Source organism: Trachypithecus francoisi, unplaced genomic scaffold, assembly GCF_009764315.1.
Source record: "Trachypithecus francoisi isolate TF-2019V2 unplaced genomic scaffold, Tfra_2.0 Lachesis_group11, whole genome shotgun sequence".
Taxonomy (NCBI): Eukaryota; Metazoa; Chordata; class Mammalia; order Primates; family Cercopithecidae; genus Trachypithecus; species Trachypithecus francoisi.
Window position 1 is genome coordinate 31,973,251 of NW_022681456.1, and position 22,118 is coordinate 31,995,368.

A 22,118-nucleotide genomic window follows, 5' to 3' on the forward strand; every position below is an offset into this window, starting at 1 on the left:
ACTCCTGACCTCAAGTGATCCACTCACTTTGGCCTCCTAAAGTGCTGGGATTACAGGCGTGAGCCGCCACACCCAGCCTTATTTTTTTAAAGAGAGTGGGGGCGGGGGGGTCTCACTATGTTTCCCGGGCTGGTCTTGAACTCCTGGCCTCAAGTGATCCTCCCGCCTCAGCCTCCCAAAGTGTTGGGATTACAGGCCTAAGCCATGGTATCCAACATAATTAATGATAATTAAATACTCATTTAGTCTCTAGCCCAGAGGTCAGCAAATTATGTCTGTAGGCCAGAGGTCAGCAAACTGTGGTCTGCAAGTCAGATCTGGTAGGCAGCCTGTTTCTATATGGACTGCAAACTAAATGATTTTTACATTTTGAAGGAGTTGTTTAAAAAATACATATATATAAAATATAATATATATATTAAAATATATATATATATGCCACCAAGACTGAATGTGGCCCATAAGACCTAAAACATTTACTGTCTGGTCCTTTACAAAAAGATTTTACCAGTCTCTGCTCTAAGCTCTAGATCAGTGCTGTGCAACAGAATTTTCCACAATGGTAAAAATACTTGTCCTAATATGTCACCACAATCCAGTACAGTAGCCACCAGTCACATATGGCTACAGAGCACTTGACATGTGGTGAGTCTACTTTATTCTCTAATACATCTGCTTAGTATCTAACACAGAATGTAGCACATTAATATTAATATTTAAGTGAATGAATGACCACTATATACACGTGATTTTTAAAAATTCTGCATTAGAATAAAACAAAATATTAAATCATTGCTTTTGATTTGCTGTTTGCAGGCTAGTGGGGGAGCCATATAAGTATCCAATAGGAAATGGTGTTTTGGGCAGGGTAGTCTAATTCTGCCTGAAGAGTCATAAAGGCTTTCCTCGAGGTACTGTGCCTGAGCCGAGTTTTGAAAGATAAGCAAGAGTTCACTGAATGACAAAGACCTAGAAAGGTCTCCACGCAGAGGAAACACATGGGCAAAGGCAGCCATTCAGTTGTAAAAGAATGTGTCTTTCTCAGGGTAAGCACATGGATTTGCTTGGAGCATAAGGTGCATACCAGGAGTCAGATGTACGTGGGAGATGAGAAATAGGACCTGGTATGGAGCTCTAAAACAAATGGCCTTCAAAGCCATGGCATCCTTTTGATATGTCCCCTTCCTCATGCTCAAGCCACCGTGACCCAGTCACCACATTATGTGGTAAAAGTGAGACACACCCATCACATCCTCGTTTCTTCCAGATTTATCATCCGGGGGTTATGCCAGAACACAATGTAAGTATTATTCTCTAATAGCCCATGTGTTTACAATTACTTTGAGTGTGCCAGAAAAGAAGAGAAGAGAACACATGATGATTGTAACTGACCTTTCCCAAAGCTCCCTTTATCGATAGTCATGAAGAGTGCCTCTATGAAGCAGGTGACGAGTGGTATCACCTTCTCTTTCTCAAGAGGTCTGTCCAAGCGGGAGAAAAAGGGAAAAGTTCAAACTGGCATTCAGTGGTTTGTTTCAGAGAATAGCAAGGAATGGCTAACATATTTTAATGAGCATGTTATCTCTTTCAAAATTCAACATAGCTTATTTTCTTACCTAATATGAGGCAACACCACCAGGGCTGCCCAAGATTGTGAAAGGTAAATAGTATCTTTATTTGGGGGTAACTTAATTATAGATAAAAGATGGTCCAATACTGGAAACTGTTTGTTTCTTCCCTTGGATCTAGTCTTCTTCTGCTTCATATAGGATCTGAAGGATTAAAAAAGATATGTATGTTTAAAATAACAGAGAATGTAATCGCTCTTGCCCTCTGAAGTCTGAAATAAAATTGGATTCTTACCATTGTGGAACATCAGAGGGAAGGAACTGGTGGTGGTGGTTGAGCTAAACAAATGTGAGTCATTTACTGAGTTTTCAGTAAGAGGCTTTTTCAGCTCCATTGGCTCTACTTCCTTTCACTTCTATTTTAATTTGCTTTATAACTGAAACCAAGTTTCTTCTAGTTTTAAGTATGATTTCTCAATTCTGTGCTCCTGGGTATGTTTCTGATTGGCAATTTCACTGGAATGAACTGACTTCGTCCATTCTCCCTTTCCTTTTTGACATGAATTTTACTACTTTCCACAAATGTAGAATGATGTTACAAAGTTACTGGGATGAAGCTGACGAATACCACTAACATGATTATGATATATAAGTAATTTTCTCCTGCTGCTTTGACCAGATACACAGTTGCTCAATGACATTTTCCGACATGACATTCTGTTTTGAATATCTGTGACTCTGGTACTATTCTTGTTAGCCTCTTTTTATTTTTGCCAGTGTGCTATACCTTGGTCCTATTTGAAAAACGAAAATCTAATCAAGCGAAAAATCACAGAAATCATAAGTTAAATGATTTGTTTTACAATTTATCCTCCAACTCCAGCTGGTTAGTATGCAATAGAAGTGGAATATCAGGTTTTTACTCTTGTGCCCTTTTTATCATTAAAATTCACCAAAAAACAGTCAGGTAAGGGCAGGAAGGAAAAAAAAAAAAGAAAAGAAAAAAAATTCACCAAAAAGCTACATTCTCTTTTGTTTCATACTTACCAGAATGTTTAGTGTTTGGAAATCATGATAGATAATTAAGCTAATTTAATTATCAATTCCTTAAAGTCACCACATCTTGATATATATATAGTCTTTCTAGTAATAATCATGACTCAACAATCTGAAAAAATCTTACAAAATACTGAGATGCTTTAAAAAACAAAAGTGAGTCATTAGTTGCCATGTCATTCCCGTTTTCCAGACCTGCCAGTGGCTCCACCAATGAAGTCCGTACTCCTTACGTCATCCTGTAAGGCCCTCTATGATCTGACCCTCGCCCACCTCCATCTCCTCTCATCCCACTCTCCTCCTTGCTCTTTACCCACAGAGGTTTTCTTTCTGTAGTTCAAACGTGCTGAGCTTATTTCCGTCCCAGAGTCTCTGCAGTTAACTTTTCCTTCTGTCTGGAGAGTCTCTCACCGAGATCTCTGCAAGGCTGGATCCTTCCCAGCTTAAAACTGGACCAGACCAAACGTCCCCTGGAAAGGAATAGTGACCCCTCTGCATTCACTCTCCCTCTCAATACTGCTTTGTCTTCTTTTATCACGATCTGAAATCATCTAGCTGATTTGCTTACCTGCCTCACCACATTCCTCTCCCCTAAAGAAGGAACTTTTTTCTTATTCTTTGTTGCACCCCAGTGTCCAGTGCCTGACACTGTTAAGTAGTTGTCAAATGACAGTAAGTTTATCTCCTAAAGGGTCTTTTCACATTTATTATCTTTATTTTTTCTCACAGCAAACTGGTGAGATGGGTAGATAGAGTGTTACTAGTAACATTCAAACTATGATTTTGAAATCTTCACAGAAGGAATCAAAACAAAGGTGACCATTCACATAGACCGTACCTCCGTGGGGGGTAGCAGAGGGGTATTTTTTGCAGAGAAAGAAACACAGAAGTGGGAGTACTTGCCATGAGTTAGCACATCTACATTTATTTATTTATTTTAACACGCCACCTTCCTGGGAGGATCTGAGATGGCTGAGATGATGAGGTAAGAAAGTCTGACACCTAGTCTCAGTTAGAACCTTAGCTTCACCTCATGGAAGCCAAACAACAAAGCAGCTTCACTCCCCCTGCACAGAACCCAGTTTTGGCAGGTGCAAGGAATCTGCCTGTTGGAGATGGGCTTGGGTATTGACAAATCAAGAGAAAAGTTTCAAAGGAATAATTCTATAGGAGTTACTCACTACCCATTCCTCAGGAATCAGAATTCAATACATTTAAAACCCAACAAGATTCTGTTGGCATATTTTAAAAGAGAAGCAACTTGTAAGGTAGACAGAAGATATAAGTAGGTGTTAAGATGAGTTTGCTAAACACAGCGGCTCAACCTATAACTCCAACACTTTGAAAGGCCAAGGTAGGAGGATCACTTGAGTACAGGAGTTTGAGACCAGCCTGGGCAACATAGCAAGACCTCGTCTCTACAAAAATTAAAAAATTAGTTGGGCATGGCGGTGCGTGCCTATGGTTCCAGCTACCTGGGAGGCTCAAGTGAGAGGATAGCTTGGGCCCTGGAGGTCGAGGTTGCAGTGAGGCACTCTGGCCTGGGCGACAGAGCAAGACCTGGTCTCAAAATCATAATAGTAATAAATAAAACATTTTAAAAACAAAATAGGTTCCTCCAGAATCTCAAGCTAATCAAACTAAAAATCTAGCTCTGCTGTGGGACTGTGGGACAGTTACTCCCACCTCCATGGATATTTCAAAGTCGAGTATTCAGCACAAACTCAAGGAATGCCCATCAATTCTGCCTCAGAGCAAACCAAAAACTCAACAACAGGTCTAACTACTCCAAGATAAATAAGAAGATTAATTATAAAAACAAAGGAATGACAAGGGAGCTGGTTTCCTAAGCTACAATTTCTAGATGCATACCCACTTAACTATTTGAGAAATGATACTACGAATCTTCTCATGTGTGTAAATAAGTTTTGTTTTTAACTTCTAAAGGGTGTCATTTTGAATGAAATTAAGAAATTAATCCATGACACTTAACAACTGAAACAATATAAAGGTATATAATTTTTTTTTTTTTTTGAGACAGAGTCTCGCTCTGTCACCCAAGCTGGAGTGCAGTGGCGCGATCTCGCTCACTGCAACCTCCATCTCCCGGGTTCACGCCATTCTCTTGCCTCAGCCTCCCGAGTAGCTGGTACTACAGGCGCCCGCCACCGTTAAGTTTTTGTATTTTTAGTAGAGATGGGGTTTCACCATGTTAGCCAGGATGGTCTCGATCTCTTGACCTCGTGATCCACCTGCCTCAGCCTCATAAAGTGCTGAGATTACAGGCGTGAGCCACTACGCCTGGCCAGGAGTGTGGTTATTAAAAAGTAGCATGAGGAATCCTCAAGGTGAGGGAACAGTTCCATATATTCACTCTGGTGATGGTTATAAATCAACACGTGATAAAACTGCATACAGCTATATATCTATATATGTATACAAACTCAGATGAGTGCACATACAACTGATGAAATCTGATTAAGATTGCTGGATTGCACCAATGTCAATTCTGCAGTTGTGATATTGCAGTATGCTTATGCAGGATGTACTAATGGGGGAATCTGAGTGAAGAGTATATGAAACCTCTCTGTACTATTTCTTGCAACTGCACGTGAATCTACAATAATTTTACAATGAATGGTTAAAAAATTAAGTCACCTCTATCTTTCCCTTACCATCCTTCTGATGTAAACAAAGTTAACAGGTTTGTGTATCCTTCCACGTGTTTTTCTATGTTCATACACACATTTTGCTTTACCTTGCCAAATGAGATCATACTATACATACTATGTGTGTAGCTCTACAACTTGCTTTTTTCACACAACTTACCATGGACATCCTTCCAGTTACATATAGATCTTCATTTTTTTACAGTATTCTTGATACATTATATTTAAATGGGTAATCTTATCATCATTCCAGGAATAAAAACTTAGCACTCACCCCACCATCTGTGGTGAGAAAGCCAGAGGGTACTTTTCAATTGCCATCGAGCCAGCAGTGGGAGGTGCCGCTTTGTTCAGAATGAGCTTGGCCAGAATGGCCAGAGCTTCGTCTTTGACTACAGCATCATCAATTAGGAAGCAATTCACAATATATGACAGAAAGCTTGGTAGAAATAGCTACATTTAAGAAAAAAAAATCACACTTATTAACAGATATAATCAAGAGAAGACTGTAACAATTCAAAAAACTGGACCAAAAACAAAGGATCAAGAATCACAATGGCATTAAGACTTCTACACAGGAACAATGGAAGCTAAAGACTGTGCAGCCATGTCTTAAAAACTCTGAGGGAGGATGACTTAGAATCTAGAATTCTATAGCCTGCCTACCAATAATGCAGTGCGAGCAGAGAATGAAGACATTTTCAGATGTATTAAATCTCAATATTTTATCTCCATGAACCCTCCCCAGCCCCAGGAAATTATGAAAAATAAATTCCGTCAAAATTAGAGACTAAACTATAACAAGAGAAAAACACAGAACCCAGGAAATGAGAGAGAAGCAAAAGGAAGTCCCAGTACAACATTCGTGCAGTGGGCAGAGAAAGCAATGCATTTAGACTGGACTTGCTCCAGGAGAAATGTCTCCAAGAAAGAAGAAAAAGAAAAATTGAGCTGCTAAATTATCTGACAGTTTTGTCATGTGAAGGACATTTACAAAGCTGCTGGAAGACAGACTCACTGGCCAGCTATTCAAAGAAAACAATTTCCAGTTTTTAAAGAAAGGGTTATTATAAACTCTCAGAAAAATGAGACCAGGTACGGTGGGTCATGCCTGTAATCCCCACACTTTGGGAGGCCAAGGCAGGCAGATCACCTGAGGTCAGGAGTTCGAGACCAGCCTGGCCAACATAGTGAAACCCCGTCCCTACTAAAAATACAAAAATGAGCCAGGTGTGGGGGTGCAAAACTGTAATCCCAGTTACTCAGGAGCCTGAAGCAGGAGAATCACTTGAACCCAGGGGGTGGAGGTTGGCACCACTGCACTCCAGCCTGGGTGACAGAGTGAGACTATGTCTTGACCAAAAAAAAAAAAAAAAAGAAAGAAAGAAAAATGAGAATGTACACAAAAACGTCATGTAATCATAAAATACTCCTTGCTTATATAAGTATGTGTTGAATATGGATTCAACCAAAATTTGTGATATAATTCTATTGGGAGCATGAGAGGTATAAAGGAACTAAAGTCCATCTGCCATACGAGGAAGTCTACACATGAGAACTAAAACTGGCAAACCAAGGTAAAGCAGAATATTCAGATGATTTAAAAGTATAAAGTAAATAAAACAAAAAAATAGCTGGCCGAGGCAGGCGGATCACGAGGTCAGGAGACTGAGACCATCTTGGCTAACACGGTGAAACCCCATCTCCACTAAAAATACAAAAAATTAGCCAGGCGTGGTGGCGGGCGCCTGTAGTCCCAGCTACTCAGGGGGCTGAGGCAGGAGAATGGCGTGAACTCGGGAGGCGGAGGTTGCAGTGAGCCAAGATTGCGCCACTGCACTCCAGCCTGGGTGACAGAGCAAGACTCTTGTCTCAAAAAAAAAAAAAAAGAAGAAAAGAAAAAAATAGCTAAAAATAATTAGATCCAATGGCTGCTAACAAAATGGGAACAGAAAAGAAATGACTGCTGTTTAACCTGGTCTGACTTCCTAAACTACATACATACATGTAGTATTTGGATAAAAATAAGATTAAAAAAAAAAAAAGACCAAAGGGAACAGGGGAGAAAGGAAAAACGCAGTTGTTAAACAGAGTAAGCTGAAGTGTTCTCATGGAGCTGAAAGAAACAGATCTTGGACAGCTACAAAAGTGTTCTTTTTAGGCAAATGAGAATATATATTATCGGCCGGGCGCGGTGGCTCAAGCCTGTAATCCCAGCACTTTGGGAGGCCGAGACGGGCGGATCATGAGGTCAGGAGATCGAGACCATCCTGGCTAACACGGTGAAACCCCGTCTCTACTAAAAATACAAAATCTAGCAGGGCGAGGTGGCAGGCGCCTGTAGTCCCAGCTACTCGGGAGGCTGAGGCAGGAGAATGGTGTGAACCCGGGAGGCGGAGCTTGCAGTGAGCTGAGATCCGGCCACTGCACTCCAGTCCCGCGACAGAGCGAGACTCCGCCTCAAAAAAAAAAAAAAATATATATATATATATATTATCAAAGGCTAAAAGGAAGAATATTGAGAGGACAGATACAGAGACATGTTTCCATGAAGTATACTGTAGGGTTACTAGGTAGGAGGAGGGGCAAGTGTTTGATGAGAAGGGAGAGAAAAAAATAAAATAAATCCAGGTTTAGATAAGAACGTTTTCTCCCACACTCAGTTACCTTACTTTCGAGCAATGAAATCAATTTGCAAACTTCCACCAGTGCAAATTGTTTCACAAACTATTTTCTATGCTTCAAAATCACATAGAAGTTTCTTAAACTGTTTTTTCAATTTTACCACATGGTTCTATAACTACCTAAAGGATTATTACAAAAAACAAGTAATCTAGAATTGAATATAATTTCTTTAAAAAACATATTGACTAAAACATCAAGCACTTACCCTGTTCCTCTCAAGAAACAAACAGAAATAACAGGATTTCAAATTTGATCATTTTTTCGTGATAGATTTGTTTTTAAAAATACTCCGAACTTAGTATCTTGCTTACCTGCTCAAACTGCTTCATGGCAAACATGACTTCAGAAAAACTGAAAATTAAATGTTTTTCAAATCTGCTCTCAAATATCTGTGACCAAAGTAAAAAATATTAATGTAAGCACACAGAGAGTACTTCCCCATCCCCCCAGCAAGCAGCTATAGAAGGGAATGGCAGGCACACTTCACTCAGTGCTCTGTCCAATTGCCCAGCCTTCTCCAAAGGCGCTTCCACAGATGCAAAGGGCTTCTGCTGATTACACAGGGCTCTGCCTAAAGGCTGCTCAACTCTTACCCAGCTACAGTGAGTTATGAAAGGGCAAACAGCATGATTGTGTATCTTCCCTCAAAGTGTACTGCTGTGCTCCATTAAGCTAGAAACAACTTCACCAACCTTTCTATTTTCAATACCACTTCCAAATTCACTAAAATGCAAATCTCATCAAATCATATCCCTGCTTGGAATTCTTTCAGAGTCCTCCACTAATGCAGGATAAAACCCAACCTAACTTTTCAAAGCCAAGCCAGAGCTTTGCCGATATCATGTCATATCATGTGTCCATGTGCCCAGACTGCAAACATTTATGAACACATGTCTTTCCTGTTCCCTCTTCTAGTATTTTTAACCCCGCTTCTGACTGGCAGACTGCTTTTCAACCTTTAAGGACTACCCCAAACACAAGTCCTTTGAGAAGTTTTCTCTGTTCCTCAACCCCAGGCAGAAGTAATAGTTAAAATTCAATATATCTCTAATAGACACATTGGCTAGACTATAACTACTCGGTTCCAGGCTCCATTTCTCCAACAACTATCAAAACCTACAGGCATCACTGTTCATCCTGGATTACTCAGCTCATACCCAGCACACAGTAAGCTCTACATATTTGCAGAATATGTATAGATTTAGCTTTTGCCACATTTTGCTTGTTAACATTACTACATGCAATTCCTATCTCCTTAACAAGATTATAAATTCCTTGAGGGCAGAGCCTTTGTCACACTTCACTTGTATCCCTCAGAAGGTTTACTCAATGCTAAACATATTATTAACTGCTCAATTAATATTTGTTGAAGTAAATTACTTTTTCTATGGTTTCTTTGATGAGGGTCTCCGGCAAGGAAACATTTTCACCCAGGATCAAAGCAGAAATTACATCCAAGAGGGTCTTGCAGCAAGATGTGGAGAGACTGGCTACTTGCAGTGTCTGAGATAACACCTGCAAAAAGATAAAACAATGTATACTCAGTAATCAGCTTTTAACAAACAGACTCTCGAGAATATTAAGTTGGGAACTCACCTTACAGACATCAGTAGGCATGGTTATCTTTGTTCCACTTCCATGTTTCACAAGTATAAGGTATGTTTCCAACAACCTTTTAATCTGTTCAGAACTTTCACAACAGTTAGTTTTTGTTACTTTTGTATGTAGATCCAAGAGTGATTCCTGCAAACAAAGAATTTAACACAGAGAGTAACTATAAAGTATCAAACTCAACTGTTAATACAATAATAAAAACTGTGTGACAGTTCAACTTTTCCCATTCTTTTGCTTTGGAAGAAAAAGCCACATTTACCAGAAGTCACTAATGGTAACAGCTAACATTGACTGAGTGCACTGTTCTAAGTGTTTGTTTGTTTGTTTGTTTGTTTATTTATTTATTTTGAGATGGAGTTTTGCTCCTGTTGCCCAGACTGGAGTGCAATGGCGCAATTTTGGCTCACCACAACCTCAGCCTTCCGGGTTCAAGCGATTCTCCTGCCTCAGCCTCCCAAGTAGCTGGGACTATAGGCATGTGCCATTTTGCAGTTTTATTAGAGACAGGATTTCTCCATGTTGGTCAGGCTAGTCTCAAACTCCCGACCTCAGGTGATCCACCCACCCTGGCCTCCCAAAGTGCTGGGATCACAGGCTTGAGCCACTGTGCCCGGCCCGTTCTAAGTTCTTTACAAGTATTCGCTCATCATCCTCACAGCAACCCCGAGGGAGAGAATATTATTATCCCCATTTATTAGATGAAGAGACGGGGGAATCGAGATTTCAAATAATTTTCCCAGGTCACACTAGCAGTAAGTGGAAGGGTCAAGATTCAAATAGGCAGTCTGGCTCCAGAGTCTTCTACTGCATTTCAAGATACCATATCAAATAAAAAATAGCACGAGGGCAGAGGGAAGGAAAATTTTAGTATGTGTAGAGAAGTATAAATAAAACAATTATAAAATATAACTTCTAGGAGTGCTTTGCAAAACTGAGAGCAGAAAGGGTAAATTCTTAGACTCCTTATCAAAAACCCATCCTTAAAGATTAGAACTCACTTGCAAACATTCAAAAAATGTACTAAAATGTTCCTTGGAGATGTAGGATACAGTGGATTTGACCATGTTTTTGAGTGTTTTTCCAGTTAACATCCATGGTAGTTGAATTTCTGTTTCAGTGACAGGTCCTAGCTTCTGCAAAATTAGCTTCACTGCCTGTGGGAATACAAGTCATTAACATTAATATATAAACTCTTATTTTCAAGTATTGCTCTGTGAGTCACCATTGTGATGACATTAGCTAAAAATCAGGCCTGTAATAGTCAAGGATATGGCAACTTTGATGGTTAATAATGTGTCCCAAAAGGAACTTCTAAACTAGGATGGGAATTTTATCATTACAGCTGTTCCCTCCCCACCTGCCCTTGCCCATTAATCAATTTATCTTACCCCCAGCATCCAAAATAAAGAAGACATCAATGACTCTGTAAGTAATATCTCACTGTCCAAGGCCTACATTGGGTAAGCATTGTTACCGAACACCCAACACTCCCCATCCAGAGCTTTCTATTTATTCTAGGTTGTCCTCCCTCCACATCATTTGCCTCATTCTTTTCTACTTTCTGTTTCATCCATCCACATAGATTCTAAGCACCCCTCCCCGTTGTGTACCTGGCCTGTACAGGAGTGAAACATATTTCTAACTCCTTTGCACATTTCAAAGAGCAACTGTCCAACGCCTTCGACTTTTTCTGGATGTTTATCAAGATCAAGAAACATTAAATTGAAAAGTACATTTTTATCAGAGACCTAAAATGTAAAGTAGAAATGGAAAATTATATTCACAAACATAAACATATCCAAATAAAGAACTCTCATTTGCTATTCTATGTATTCTTATTTAAATATACTCAGGAAAAAATTGTGAAAGGAACAGACATTTGTAATGATTTCAAACTACTCTAATAGTGTATTCTCACTTGGAATGTCACACAAAAGAGTGAATTCATTAGTATTATGGGAAGATACGTACTACAAAAAACTACCGAAGTCAACATTCTATCTTCTAAAGTAAATAAATTTGTATTTTGTATTGTATACAGTAAAATATTTGTATTTTGTGAAATAAAAGAAATTTATTATTAATGTTTTTATTACAAAAACCTCTAAAATTTACTATGAAAATTTTATACAAACACAAATGACACCGTGCTACCAGTTACTTCCAGGAAACTATTAGAAAAGTTCTTATTAATGTCACAGTTCATGTATTTACTGACTTGAATTAGACAGCACTTTTGATATATACACACTGAAAGCTATCACAAACCTAAATAACAATAGTGACCCAAATTAGATCACATCAATTTGTGAGCAACAAATAAGTCTTACTGTGAGAAAAATTCAAAATAGTAACAGATTTCTGTTAAGTAATATACAGATACATAGATGAAATTAGCCCATAGTAACCACATTTTAAAAGATATCTACTTCCATTCATCAGATTATTATTACTATTATTGTGTGTGTGTGTGTGTGGTGTGTGTGTGTGTGTGTGTGTGATATGGAGTCTTGCTCTGTCGCCCAGGCTGGAGCACAATGGTGTGATCTCGGTCACTGCAACTTCCACCTCCTGGGCTCAAGCAATTCTCATGTCTCAGCCTCCCGAGTAGCTGGGAGTACAGGTGCATGCCACCACGACCAGCTAATTTTTGCATTTTTAGTAGAGATAGGGTTTTGCCATGTTGGTCAGGCTGATCTCGAACTCCTGACCTCAGGTGATCCATCCACCTCGGCCTCCCAAAGTGTTGGGATTACAGGTGTGAGCCACCACGCCTGGCCTATTCATCAGATTCTTGATGATTAGCAACAAACATAAAATATCAGACTAACCTTTCTCATCAAAAAAGTAAAACTTTCAGCAGCAAAATTTCTTATATGTAGTTTTTTATGAGCCAGGAGTGTGCTGTACATGCTATACATGAAAAAAATAAGATATGTTTCATTAATCATATAATTTTAATAAGTACATACTACATGTCAACAATATGGGCAACAATGTGCTAAGTATGCAAGGAATACACAGCAGGTATCAAACAAATTTAAAATCTCATTCATTTATGGAGACACCCACATGTTGAAAGGAAGACTTGACCACAGATATTAAGAGTCCTAGGACTGGTGGTACTGATTTTACGAACAAGACTCCATGAAAAGGTGCAATTTGTAATGAGCTCTGAATGAAAGAAGAATTAGGTGGGGACCACAGTTCATATTATTGGTATAAAAGCAAGAGTTAAGATGGGGCAGGTGGACATGATCATGGTCATGACAAGGAGGCTGGTCCATCTAAAAGAGAAAATATGATACAGCAAAGGAGGGCAGCTGTGGATTTGGTCAGGTAGACAGGTCTAGCTTACATCTATGTAAGCACTTACTCTGTGTTACTCCATTCAGTCAGCACAATAACTCTATGGGATGGGTACCATTATAATCCCCCCATTCTACAGATAACGAAAGTGAGGCAGAAAGCATAAGCAACTTGCTCAAGGTCAAGCAGCCATACATCCATAACTAAATAATTACTTATATGTAATCACATTGTTAAATTTGGTCTCCCTAATGATAGAAGGGTATGGAATATATCTCTCCAATTTTTGCCATAACCCCAATACCTAATAGTTCCTTGCTGACAGCAGGTATTAATAAATGTTGGCTGAATGAGAAATGACTATTTTCAGAAAGATTAATTTGGCAGCAATATACAGGATAAAATAAAGGAGGAAAGAGTCTGGCAATTCAATCAGAAAGCTGCTCAAGTCATACAAGCTTGGGCTAACAGGCATGAAAGAGACTGGAAGGAGACGGAAATGGCAAGGAATGAACTCAGTAGACATTTCAGAAGTCCCTGCAATGAAGCTGAAGACCTTACAGCGGTCCACAGGGCCCTGGATGATCTGGCCCCTTACTACTGCTTCTCTGACATCGCTTAGCTACTCTCGCCCTTATACAGGCTGCTTGTCCACCTACAACTTCTTGCCGGGTATGTGCCCAAGATGTTCTCCCCCTGCTAAAATGTAAACTTTGTGAGAAGAGGGATTTTTATCTGTTTTACCTGTGACTGCATCTCAAGCGCCTGACATACAGACAGTGTCCAATAAATATTCACTGAGCAAATGCATGAATGACAGAATCAAGAGGATGTGGACACCTCTGAAGACAACTGGGTCAGTGATGTCTCTGATATGCCAAAACTCGGAGACAGGAAGAACGTTAGTATTAATGATAGAAAATGGGCAACCAAACAGGGCCTGGCATATGGCAGACACTCAATACCTATTTACAGAACACATGAATGAATGTACAGATAAGAGGAGTTCATTTAACAGTAAGTGTTGAGTTCAGTTTCAGTAATATGCAAGTGAAAATAGCCAAGCTACTGAAGTTGTCATACCAAAAGCAAATAAATTTAGAACTGAAGAGCCTGACTTAGGAGACATAAAAGTGGCAGCTTTTATGACAGCTGAAATCACAAAACTAAATCAATTATTCCCCAAATTGATTAAACAACTTGTTGGTTGTTTAATGAGATAATATTGGTTTCTAACATATTTTACCAAAAGCTTCATAGGGAACTAGTAAAAGTTGGAAAAAGATTTCTTTCTCTTTCTTCATTCGAAGTTCCTAAAAGAGAAGGGTGGGCTGAGTGAAAGGGGTGGCATAAAACGAAGTTTATTGTCCCATACCATACACACACCATTTATTGGGGGGTAAGAGGCTGATGACTGATATTAAACATTCCTGTGGCAATTACAGAACATGAAAACAACCAGAAGACCAAGTGAAAAATCCCACCAAACCCCAGACTTAAACAGATAGTAAGACAATCTTTGCTTACTTTAAACAAAAGGCTACTACGAAATTCATTCTCTTTCCTTGTCCACATTTACTCACAAATACGGAGTGTCTCTTTCAGCTTAGTAAGTATTAGTGGCTGGGGAAATGTCAATGTTTAAAAAGGGTTCTTAACCCGTCTTAAACCTCGCTTAAACCAGGTGTAGAGAGGACGGCAATACATTATAACCAAACAATTCTGGTAAAAGTTGTGTGACATAGGTGGTTAAAAAATGCCAAGAGGATAGAGAGTATAAAGTTTTACTAATACTTCTGGCGAAGGTGACTGTTTGTGGAGGCTGTAGGTACCAAGTCAGGCCTTCACAGGTGGGTAAACTTTCAGTAGCTGGAGAGGAGAGATGTTTATGGCAACTCAGAATGGCAGACTAGATTGTGGAACACTTTGGCTGCAGCATCAACTTTGTACATGGAAACAATTAGGCACTGAGCTGGCAAAGTGGTTTGGAGTCAGAGAGAAGCCAGAGAAAAAGAAGCAGGCAATTAAAAAACGTACTAGAGAGAGAAAGGGGTTACCTGTATATATTGGACATGTCCTTCACCATCAGTCTCCACAGGTACTTATAAAGATATGACAACGAGGTGAAAGCCCATTCTAACAACTCTGTGTCCTGAGTCTCCAGGATCGAGGTGATAGTCAAAAAAAACTCTGGAAAGTGTGGGTAGAAATCCATCTGCAGATCTCGTGCCAACTGTACAACCAAACTGGATTAAAAAAAGAAGCAACTGATTATGTGGATTTTTTTTTAAAAAGGCTGCAAATCTACTTAACGATACTAGGTGGCCTACGATCATAGGATTAATTAGATAAAAATAATTCTAATTCAAGTCTGAAAATTTATAAAACTCTTTAAATCTTAAGACCTCAGCAAAGAAATCAGGCAAGAAGTTACATTCCATCACAAGTTATAGCCAACTGTTCCTATAATGTCAAAGAAAAATGGGATTATTTTAGTATATAACAAATGCAAAATTATACCCCAAGATTCTACTTTATGGCAATGCACCCATTCCTAACAGAAAAGGAACATCCTTCTTGTTTCTAAATTATGAACACCTGATCTGAGGCATATGTAGCTTTGAAACACAATCTGAAAAATCAGACAAATAGAGTTATGAGCTTTCTCTCAAGATGCTACTTACTCCAAAAGGGGCTGATAGGCAAAACTGTTCTTAACTTGCAGGTGAGTCTTCAAACTCTGAACTATCTCGTTTTGATGATAGACCAACTGATTGAATGATTGGCATTTGTCAATAACTTCTTTGTAAAATTTTCCTGAGTGGGGGAAAAAAAAATATGTTCTTTTCTATCACACCACTATTCGGCTGTAAGGAACATATAAAGTGCAAACTATGGGTGAATAAAATAGAAACAATAGAAACAAAATAGAAAATACCAAAGTGCTCCGTGAGGTTTAATTCTCTCCATTTCAGCAGACCCTCAAAAAAGTAGGTTTCAACCTCCTGTCAAGATTAAAGCAGTCCATTAATCAACTCTAAGAAAGCAATGATCAAGGTAAATAGAATAATGATACATTAATATCTTAAGACAATGATACTGAAGAGTTTAAAAACTCCTTTTACTTTTTTAAAATGCCATTAAGTAACACACTTTAAAAAGCAATCAGAAGTTATCAATAGATCACTTATAAAATACTGTTTTGTTGATTTGGTTGCAGCAAAAAATTTTCTGGAGCCTATATATATTGTCCACTAAGGGAAAATTATTTTCTGTGTTTTTTTATAATTTTAGGCAAAGAATAAGGTGTTAGTTCTTTACAGTTTCTTCATTCTGCATTTAGAAATATGAATTACTACAACCTTATAAAGAAGTAATATGGCATTCCTATTAAAATTCAACAGTTATACTCTTTGACCCAGGTAGTTCTTGTAAAGTTTGCAAGCCTAGAAGTAAAAGATGTTTATTCAGCTTAACTACAGTGTGGGGAAACATTACACAGCCTAAAATATCTGACAATAGGAAAATGGTTGGAATATCCTGTGGTCTATATATACTAAGGTGTATTATGTGGCTACTAAAAGGAGTTATATCTCTATTGAACTAGAACCACACTGATGATATGCCCCCAAAACGATAAAAGCAAGTTATGCAGTGAGAGGGTATGGTAAGATTCAATTTTCCTTAAAAAACAAAAACAAAAAAAACCCTCTATAAATGTTTGCACATACGAACATGAGAGGACAGTATAGAAGAATACTATACTGAACTGTCAGTGTTGGCTTCCTTGGGAATTAGGAGTGGGAGGAGTGAGATAATGGGCCTTTCATAAGTTTACCACTATGTTACTTAACTTGTTAACATGGTATCAATTACTTTGTACTTTGAAAGGTAAAGCCAATAAATTATCATACACGTATGACATGTATGTATACATGTAGTATGTGTGTGTATAGATGTATAAATAAATGCATACCCCCCCAAAAAATCATTCTAACAAAAAGATACATGCACTCGTATGTTCATCTCTGCACTATCCACAATAGCAGAGACATTGAATTAGCCCAGGTGTCCATCAATAGTACATTGTATAAAGAAAATACAGTACATATACACCATGGAATACTATATGCCATAAAAAAGAATGAAATCATGTCCTTTGCAGCAACGTGGATACAGCTGGAGTCCATAATACTAAGCAAATTAACATAGGAACAGAAAACCAAATACTGCATGCTTTCGCTTATAAGTGGGAGCTAAATATTGAGTACACATAGACATGAATATAAGAACAATGGACACTGTGGATTTACTAGCGGGTGGAGCACGTGGGGATGGGTTAAAAAAACCTACTTGTTGGGTACTATGCTCACTACTATGACAGGATCCATACTCCAAACCTCGGCATCACACAACATTCCCATGTAACAAATCTGCACATGTACCCCCTGTATCTAAAACCAAAGTTGAAATAAAAATAAAAATATGTGTTTATAGAGAGAGAGAAACAAAGAGAGAATAAACACATAAGCACACATGCAAACAGCATGCCAAATCTACAATCTCAAAAAAAAAAAAAATCCTTAAACTGTTCTTTGGAAATCTTTAAAATCAATAGTTAGGCAGAATAGATACTATGTAACCACAAAAATTAGAAACTAAAATTTTTTTTTTTAAAAAGGCAGAAAAGAAAGAAATTCCCATTAAATTTTGTTTTAGGATGGGGACGATGGCTCATGCCTGTAATCCCAACACTGGGTGACTTTGGCAGGAAGAGCATTTGAGCCCAGGAGTTTGAGACTAGCCTAGGCAACAACACGAGATCCTATCTCTATTTTTCAAAAGTAAAATTAAAGAAATTTTTTGTTGTTGTTTTCATGTCCTTTAAGGCATTTTCATGTCCTTTAAGGCAGAAGGAAAACATGCAACACAGTTTAAAACTTAAATGCAGAACATATTTCTAGCCTAGCACAGACCTGGCACATGTCAGCTATGTGTGAGAGACCATGTTGTGTCCTTTTGCAAGGTAACTCTGGAGCTCCTTTCACCAAGAGACGGAGTCTATTTCCTCACCCTTTGAATCTGGCCTGGTCTCCTGACTCACTTTGACTAATAACATGCAATGGAAGTGACTCTGTGATGACCAAAGCAAAACTTTATGAGGCCTTGACAGCTTCTGCCTTCACTCTATTGAAAAGATTCTGCCACCATGAAAAGAAGCCTAGTCTAGCAAGCCACAGCCAACTGTCAGACACGTGACAGAGGCCATTCTGGACTATCCAGTCCAGGATTCTAATTTCAGGCTGTCTTCTCTGCCTCCTTAACACTCTACCTCTCGATATTTTCAACTTCTCCTGCGGCTTAAACTATTAACCATATTCTAAATGCCAAATGTGTAATTTCACCTCTGAAGTCACCTCTACTCCACATCCATATATACAAACATCTTTTGGACACTATCATTTGGATGGCCACAGGTATTTCAAACTCAAGTCCCAAATGGAACTAATTATCTTATCTTTACAACCTTGTGCTCCTTTACCTATAAATATATCTTGATGAGTAACATCCTCAACCATTCAGCCTTAACCTCATTGTCTTCCTTGCTGCAAACCCAGTAGGTCACAAGTTCTATCCATTCATTCTATTTCCTCAATATCTCTGGAATCCTTCTCTTCTCTCTATCTTGATTGCTGCTACCATAATCATTTCTTACTTAGATCACAGTCAAATCCTCACAACTGGACAACTGAGATTGGATCTCCAAGTTAAAGGCATGTTACACAGGACCTTAAAGGGCTAGCAGAGGAATCATGACATGATGCAGGACTGCAGTCCTGCTCTTTTCTCCACACTAAAGTCAGAGAGATTGAAAATTTAAACCCGATCATGTCATTCATTCCCCTGCTTACAGTCCTAGAACTCTAAGTCCCTACAGCTTCAGGATAAAACTCCAACTTAGCTTGACATATGAAGCCCTTTATGATCCTTGCCTACCTCTCCAGCTTTATCTCACCAGCTGCCTCCTTGCCCCATCCCAGTCACCATGAATACAAAAAAACACCCTATACACACCTATAACCACACTGGACTGCTTTGCAGTTTCTTGAATGTGACATGCATTCTCTATCTTCTGTTCCTTTATATAGGCTTCTCCCTCAGCCTGGAAGAGCTTTTCCTGTCCTCTTTACCATGCTAAAACCTATATAAACAAGATTCAATTCAGGTGTCACCTCATCTAGATCACCTTTTTTGACACCCCTAAAGAATGTAGGTTAGGTTCCCTTTACTATGAGTTCCCAAAGCACAATGTGCTCGCCTAGACAACATCATTTAACACATTGAATTTACATGGTGGAGATAATATATTCAAAGACACAGTGAGTGGAGTCTGATTATAGTAAAGTGAAGAACAGTAAGAACTGAGATTGCATCTCCAAGGCATAGGCATGTTACACAGGACCTTAAAAGGCTAGGAGGAATAATGACATGATACAGAAAAAGACTTCTGCATAAAAGGATGACAAGGCTGGGTACGGTGGCTCACACCTGTCATCCCAGCACTTTGGGAGGCTAAGGCGAGCAGATCACGAGGTCAGGAGATTGAGACCATCCTGGCCAACATGGTGAAACTCCGTCTCTAGTCTCTACTAAAAATGCAAAAATTAGCTGGGTGTGGTGGTGCGCACGTGTAATCCCAGCTACTCAGGAGGTTGAGGCAGGAGAATTGCTTGAACCTGTGAGGCGGAGATTGCAGGGAGCCAAGATCACGCCACTGCACTCCAACCTGGAGACAGAGCGAGACTCTGTCTCAAAAAAAAATAAAAATAAATAAATAAATAAAAATAAAATAAAGGGATGACAGAGTCAGAGTACGGTTAGAACTGGAAAATATTATGTAGTCTAGCCCCTTTATTTTTATAAAGGAGAAAATTAAGTCCCGGGAAAAGGGCTTGCTCAAAATCACTTTAAAGTTACAGCTTCAGGAATATGGATCTAGAGCAGTGCTTGGAATGCATATGGGAAAGGGAGAGGCTAGAATCACAAAAGTCAGTTGAAAGTCAAGTCACTTGTCTAATAGAGCTTCACCCAATAGAACTTTCTGCAAAGATGAAAATGTTCCAATTTTATATTTATTCAATATGTTAGCAACTAGCCACATTTGAGCACTCACATTTTGAACTTACTTTAAATCCAATTTGTCATGTGTGGCTACTGTATGAAACAGCACAGGTCTAATGCATTTCACGTCCAAAAAGGAATACCTTGAAAAACAATTCACTTCTACTAACAGAAGAAACTAAAACACCATGAATACTTGGAAGATTGGCTAGTATCACATTCTCTTACCTCCTCATAGCTTGCAGTTCTATCAATCCGGTGAATAATATCAATATTCACATTCCCCAGTCGTTCAGCAAATGTAAGAAACTGGAAGGGAAAGTATATTTAAGATACATAATTATTTAATATTTATCAGATCTTTAATATCTATTTGAATGCTGCATGTAGGCATCTCTAATCATAAAGGATAAGTGGAAAAATAAACTGAAAAACATAGCGCCGTAAACAAATGTACTGCACCATTCAAAGATAATGAATACTTCTATCCGTTTGCCAAATTTCTCTCAGCTATGTCATTTCAAATAAAATTTCCACTGCTAGACTGGTGAGCCTAGGTGGATGCTGGCAATTAGTCTCGCTATATCTGTTAGGTTTCATACCCTCTCATAAGCATGGGGACCTAGCAAAGTCGCTGCAACAAAAGTGTTTTTAAACATATACAGACCTGTGATTGTATCCTAACGAAGACCTGGAAGCAATGTATCAAGGGGCCAACAGAAAGTGCTGTATAGTTGCCCTTAGCTGGGAATCACTCACTGCCAGCCAGCTCGCCCAATTCGGTCTTTAAAGATAAAAGACCAGGGGAGAATCGGTCCTAAGCAATCTCCTGGAATAGTGAATTTAATTCTGGACTACAAGAAATCCCCAGGACCGGCCAGACACCATAAAATATGGGTGAGACTTGCTGTCCAGACTTCTTTCCTCCCCCAACCCATGTTTACTACATCCAGAGTCTCCCTCTTTCGTCGGAGCCTCCGGGCAAGTGACACACTCGGCCCAGAAGTCTGAGGCCCCTGGAGTCTTGCTCAGAGCCCGTCTCACGAGGCAAGCAGCGGAGACCCGCGGCTCCCTGCCCAAGCTCCCGCGCTCACCCGGTAGGTGTTCTCGGTCTTGTGGGAAACAGGCTTTGTCTTCATGGCTGTAGAGGGGCAGTGGCCCGTGACGGCCTCGGGAGGGTCGAAGGGATGCAACCGACAGTAAGGAGGGGAAAGAGGCTCACAGGCGGTACTCTCCGACTCCCAAATGCCCAGACTTTCTCACGTGCGACTTGAGCCCCTGGGCGCCGCCATGTTGGAGACAAGGAGGAGCCTGAGAGGGTCACGGGGACCGGAAAAAAGAACGGAGCAGGCGCACCCTTTGGCAGGGGCCTGCAAGAGGCGGGGCTGCGGACACAAGGGCGGGCGTTTGGGGGAGGTGTTCTTTTCACACCCATTGGTAAAGGTTTAGAAGATAAATGTATTTTCATTATAAAATAAAGCATACCTGTCATCATTATCAACTGTCCCATCATCATTACTGTCCCTCACTATGTGCCCTGCACCGTGCAAATATCCTTTTATCTATAATTTCACAGTAAAGATTATTAGGGATGTTAATACAAAGGAGGTACTGCATCTATCTATCTATCTATATATCTATATCTATCTCTCTCTATATAGAGAGAGAGATAGCTGTTTTTGTTTGTTTGTTTGTTTGTTTGTTTGTTTTGAGACGGAGTCTCACTCTTGTCACCCAGGCTGGATGGAGTGCAGTGGCGCGATCTCGGCTCACTGCAATCTCCGCCTTCCTAGTTCAAGCAGTTCTCCTGCCTCAGCCTCTCAAGTAACTGGGACTACAGGCGCACGCCGTCACGCCCGGCTAATTTTTCTGTATTTTAGTAGAGACGGGGTTTCACCTTGTTGCCCAGGCTGGTCGCGAACTCCTGAGCTCAGGCAATCCGCCCGCCTCAGCTTCCCAAAGTGCTGGGATTATGGGTGTGAGCCACCATTAACCGGCCGGTACTGTGTATGTTTTTAAGCCAATTTGACACAAGAAGAAACCAAGGTTGTGCAGCTGATAACTGGCAGTCTTCACTCAGACTCTAAATTTTGGT

General features: G+C 39.6%; 1 protein-coding gene across 2 annotated transcripts in view; it reads right to left on the reverse strand.

Moving 5' to 3' along the window:
- Positions 1-21,336, reverse strand: part of UTP20 (UTP20 small subunit processome component) — a 109,233-nt gene extending 87,897 nt beyond the window's left edge. For both annotated transcript variants that reach the window (XM_033220907.1, XM_033220908.1), the window contains exons 1-14: positions 21,118-21,336; positions 20,252-20,332; positions 15,840-15,906; positions 15,586-15,718; positions 14,959-15,147; positions 12,424-12,505; positions 11,203-11,340; positions 10,591-10,746; positions 9,575-9,721; positions 9,359-9,493; positions 8,290-8,367; positions 5,568-5,746; positions 1,617-1,772; positions 1,393-1,481 (exon numbers count right to left, since the gene is read on the reverse strand). In XM_033220907.1, coding sequence (XP_033076798.1) covers positions 1,393-1,481; positions 1,617-1,772; positions 5,568-5,746; positions 8,290-8,367; positions 9,359-9,493; positions 9,575-9,721; positions 10,591-10,746; positions 11,203-11,340; positions 12,424-12,505; positions 14,959-15,147; positions 15,586-15,718; positions 15,840-15,906; positions 20,252-20,332; positions 21,118-21,162 — 1,675 coding nt within the window. In that variant the 5' untranslated portion in view covers positions 21,163-21,336. The remainder of the gene's footprint in view (positions 1-1,392; positions 1,482-1,616; positions 1,773-5,567; positions 5,747-8,289; positions 8,368-9,358; positions 9,494-9,574; positions 9,722-10,590; positions 10,747-11,202; positions 11,341-12,423; positions 12,506-14,958; positions 15,148-15,585; positions 15,719-15,839; positions 15,907-20,251; positions 20,333-21,117) is intronic.
- Between the last annotated feature and the right edge of the window lie 782 nt (positions 21,337-22,118).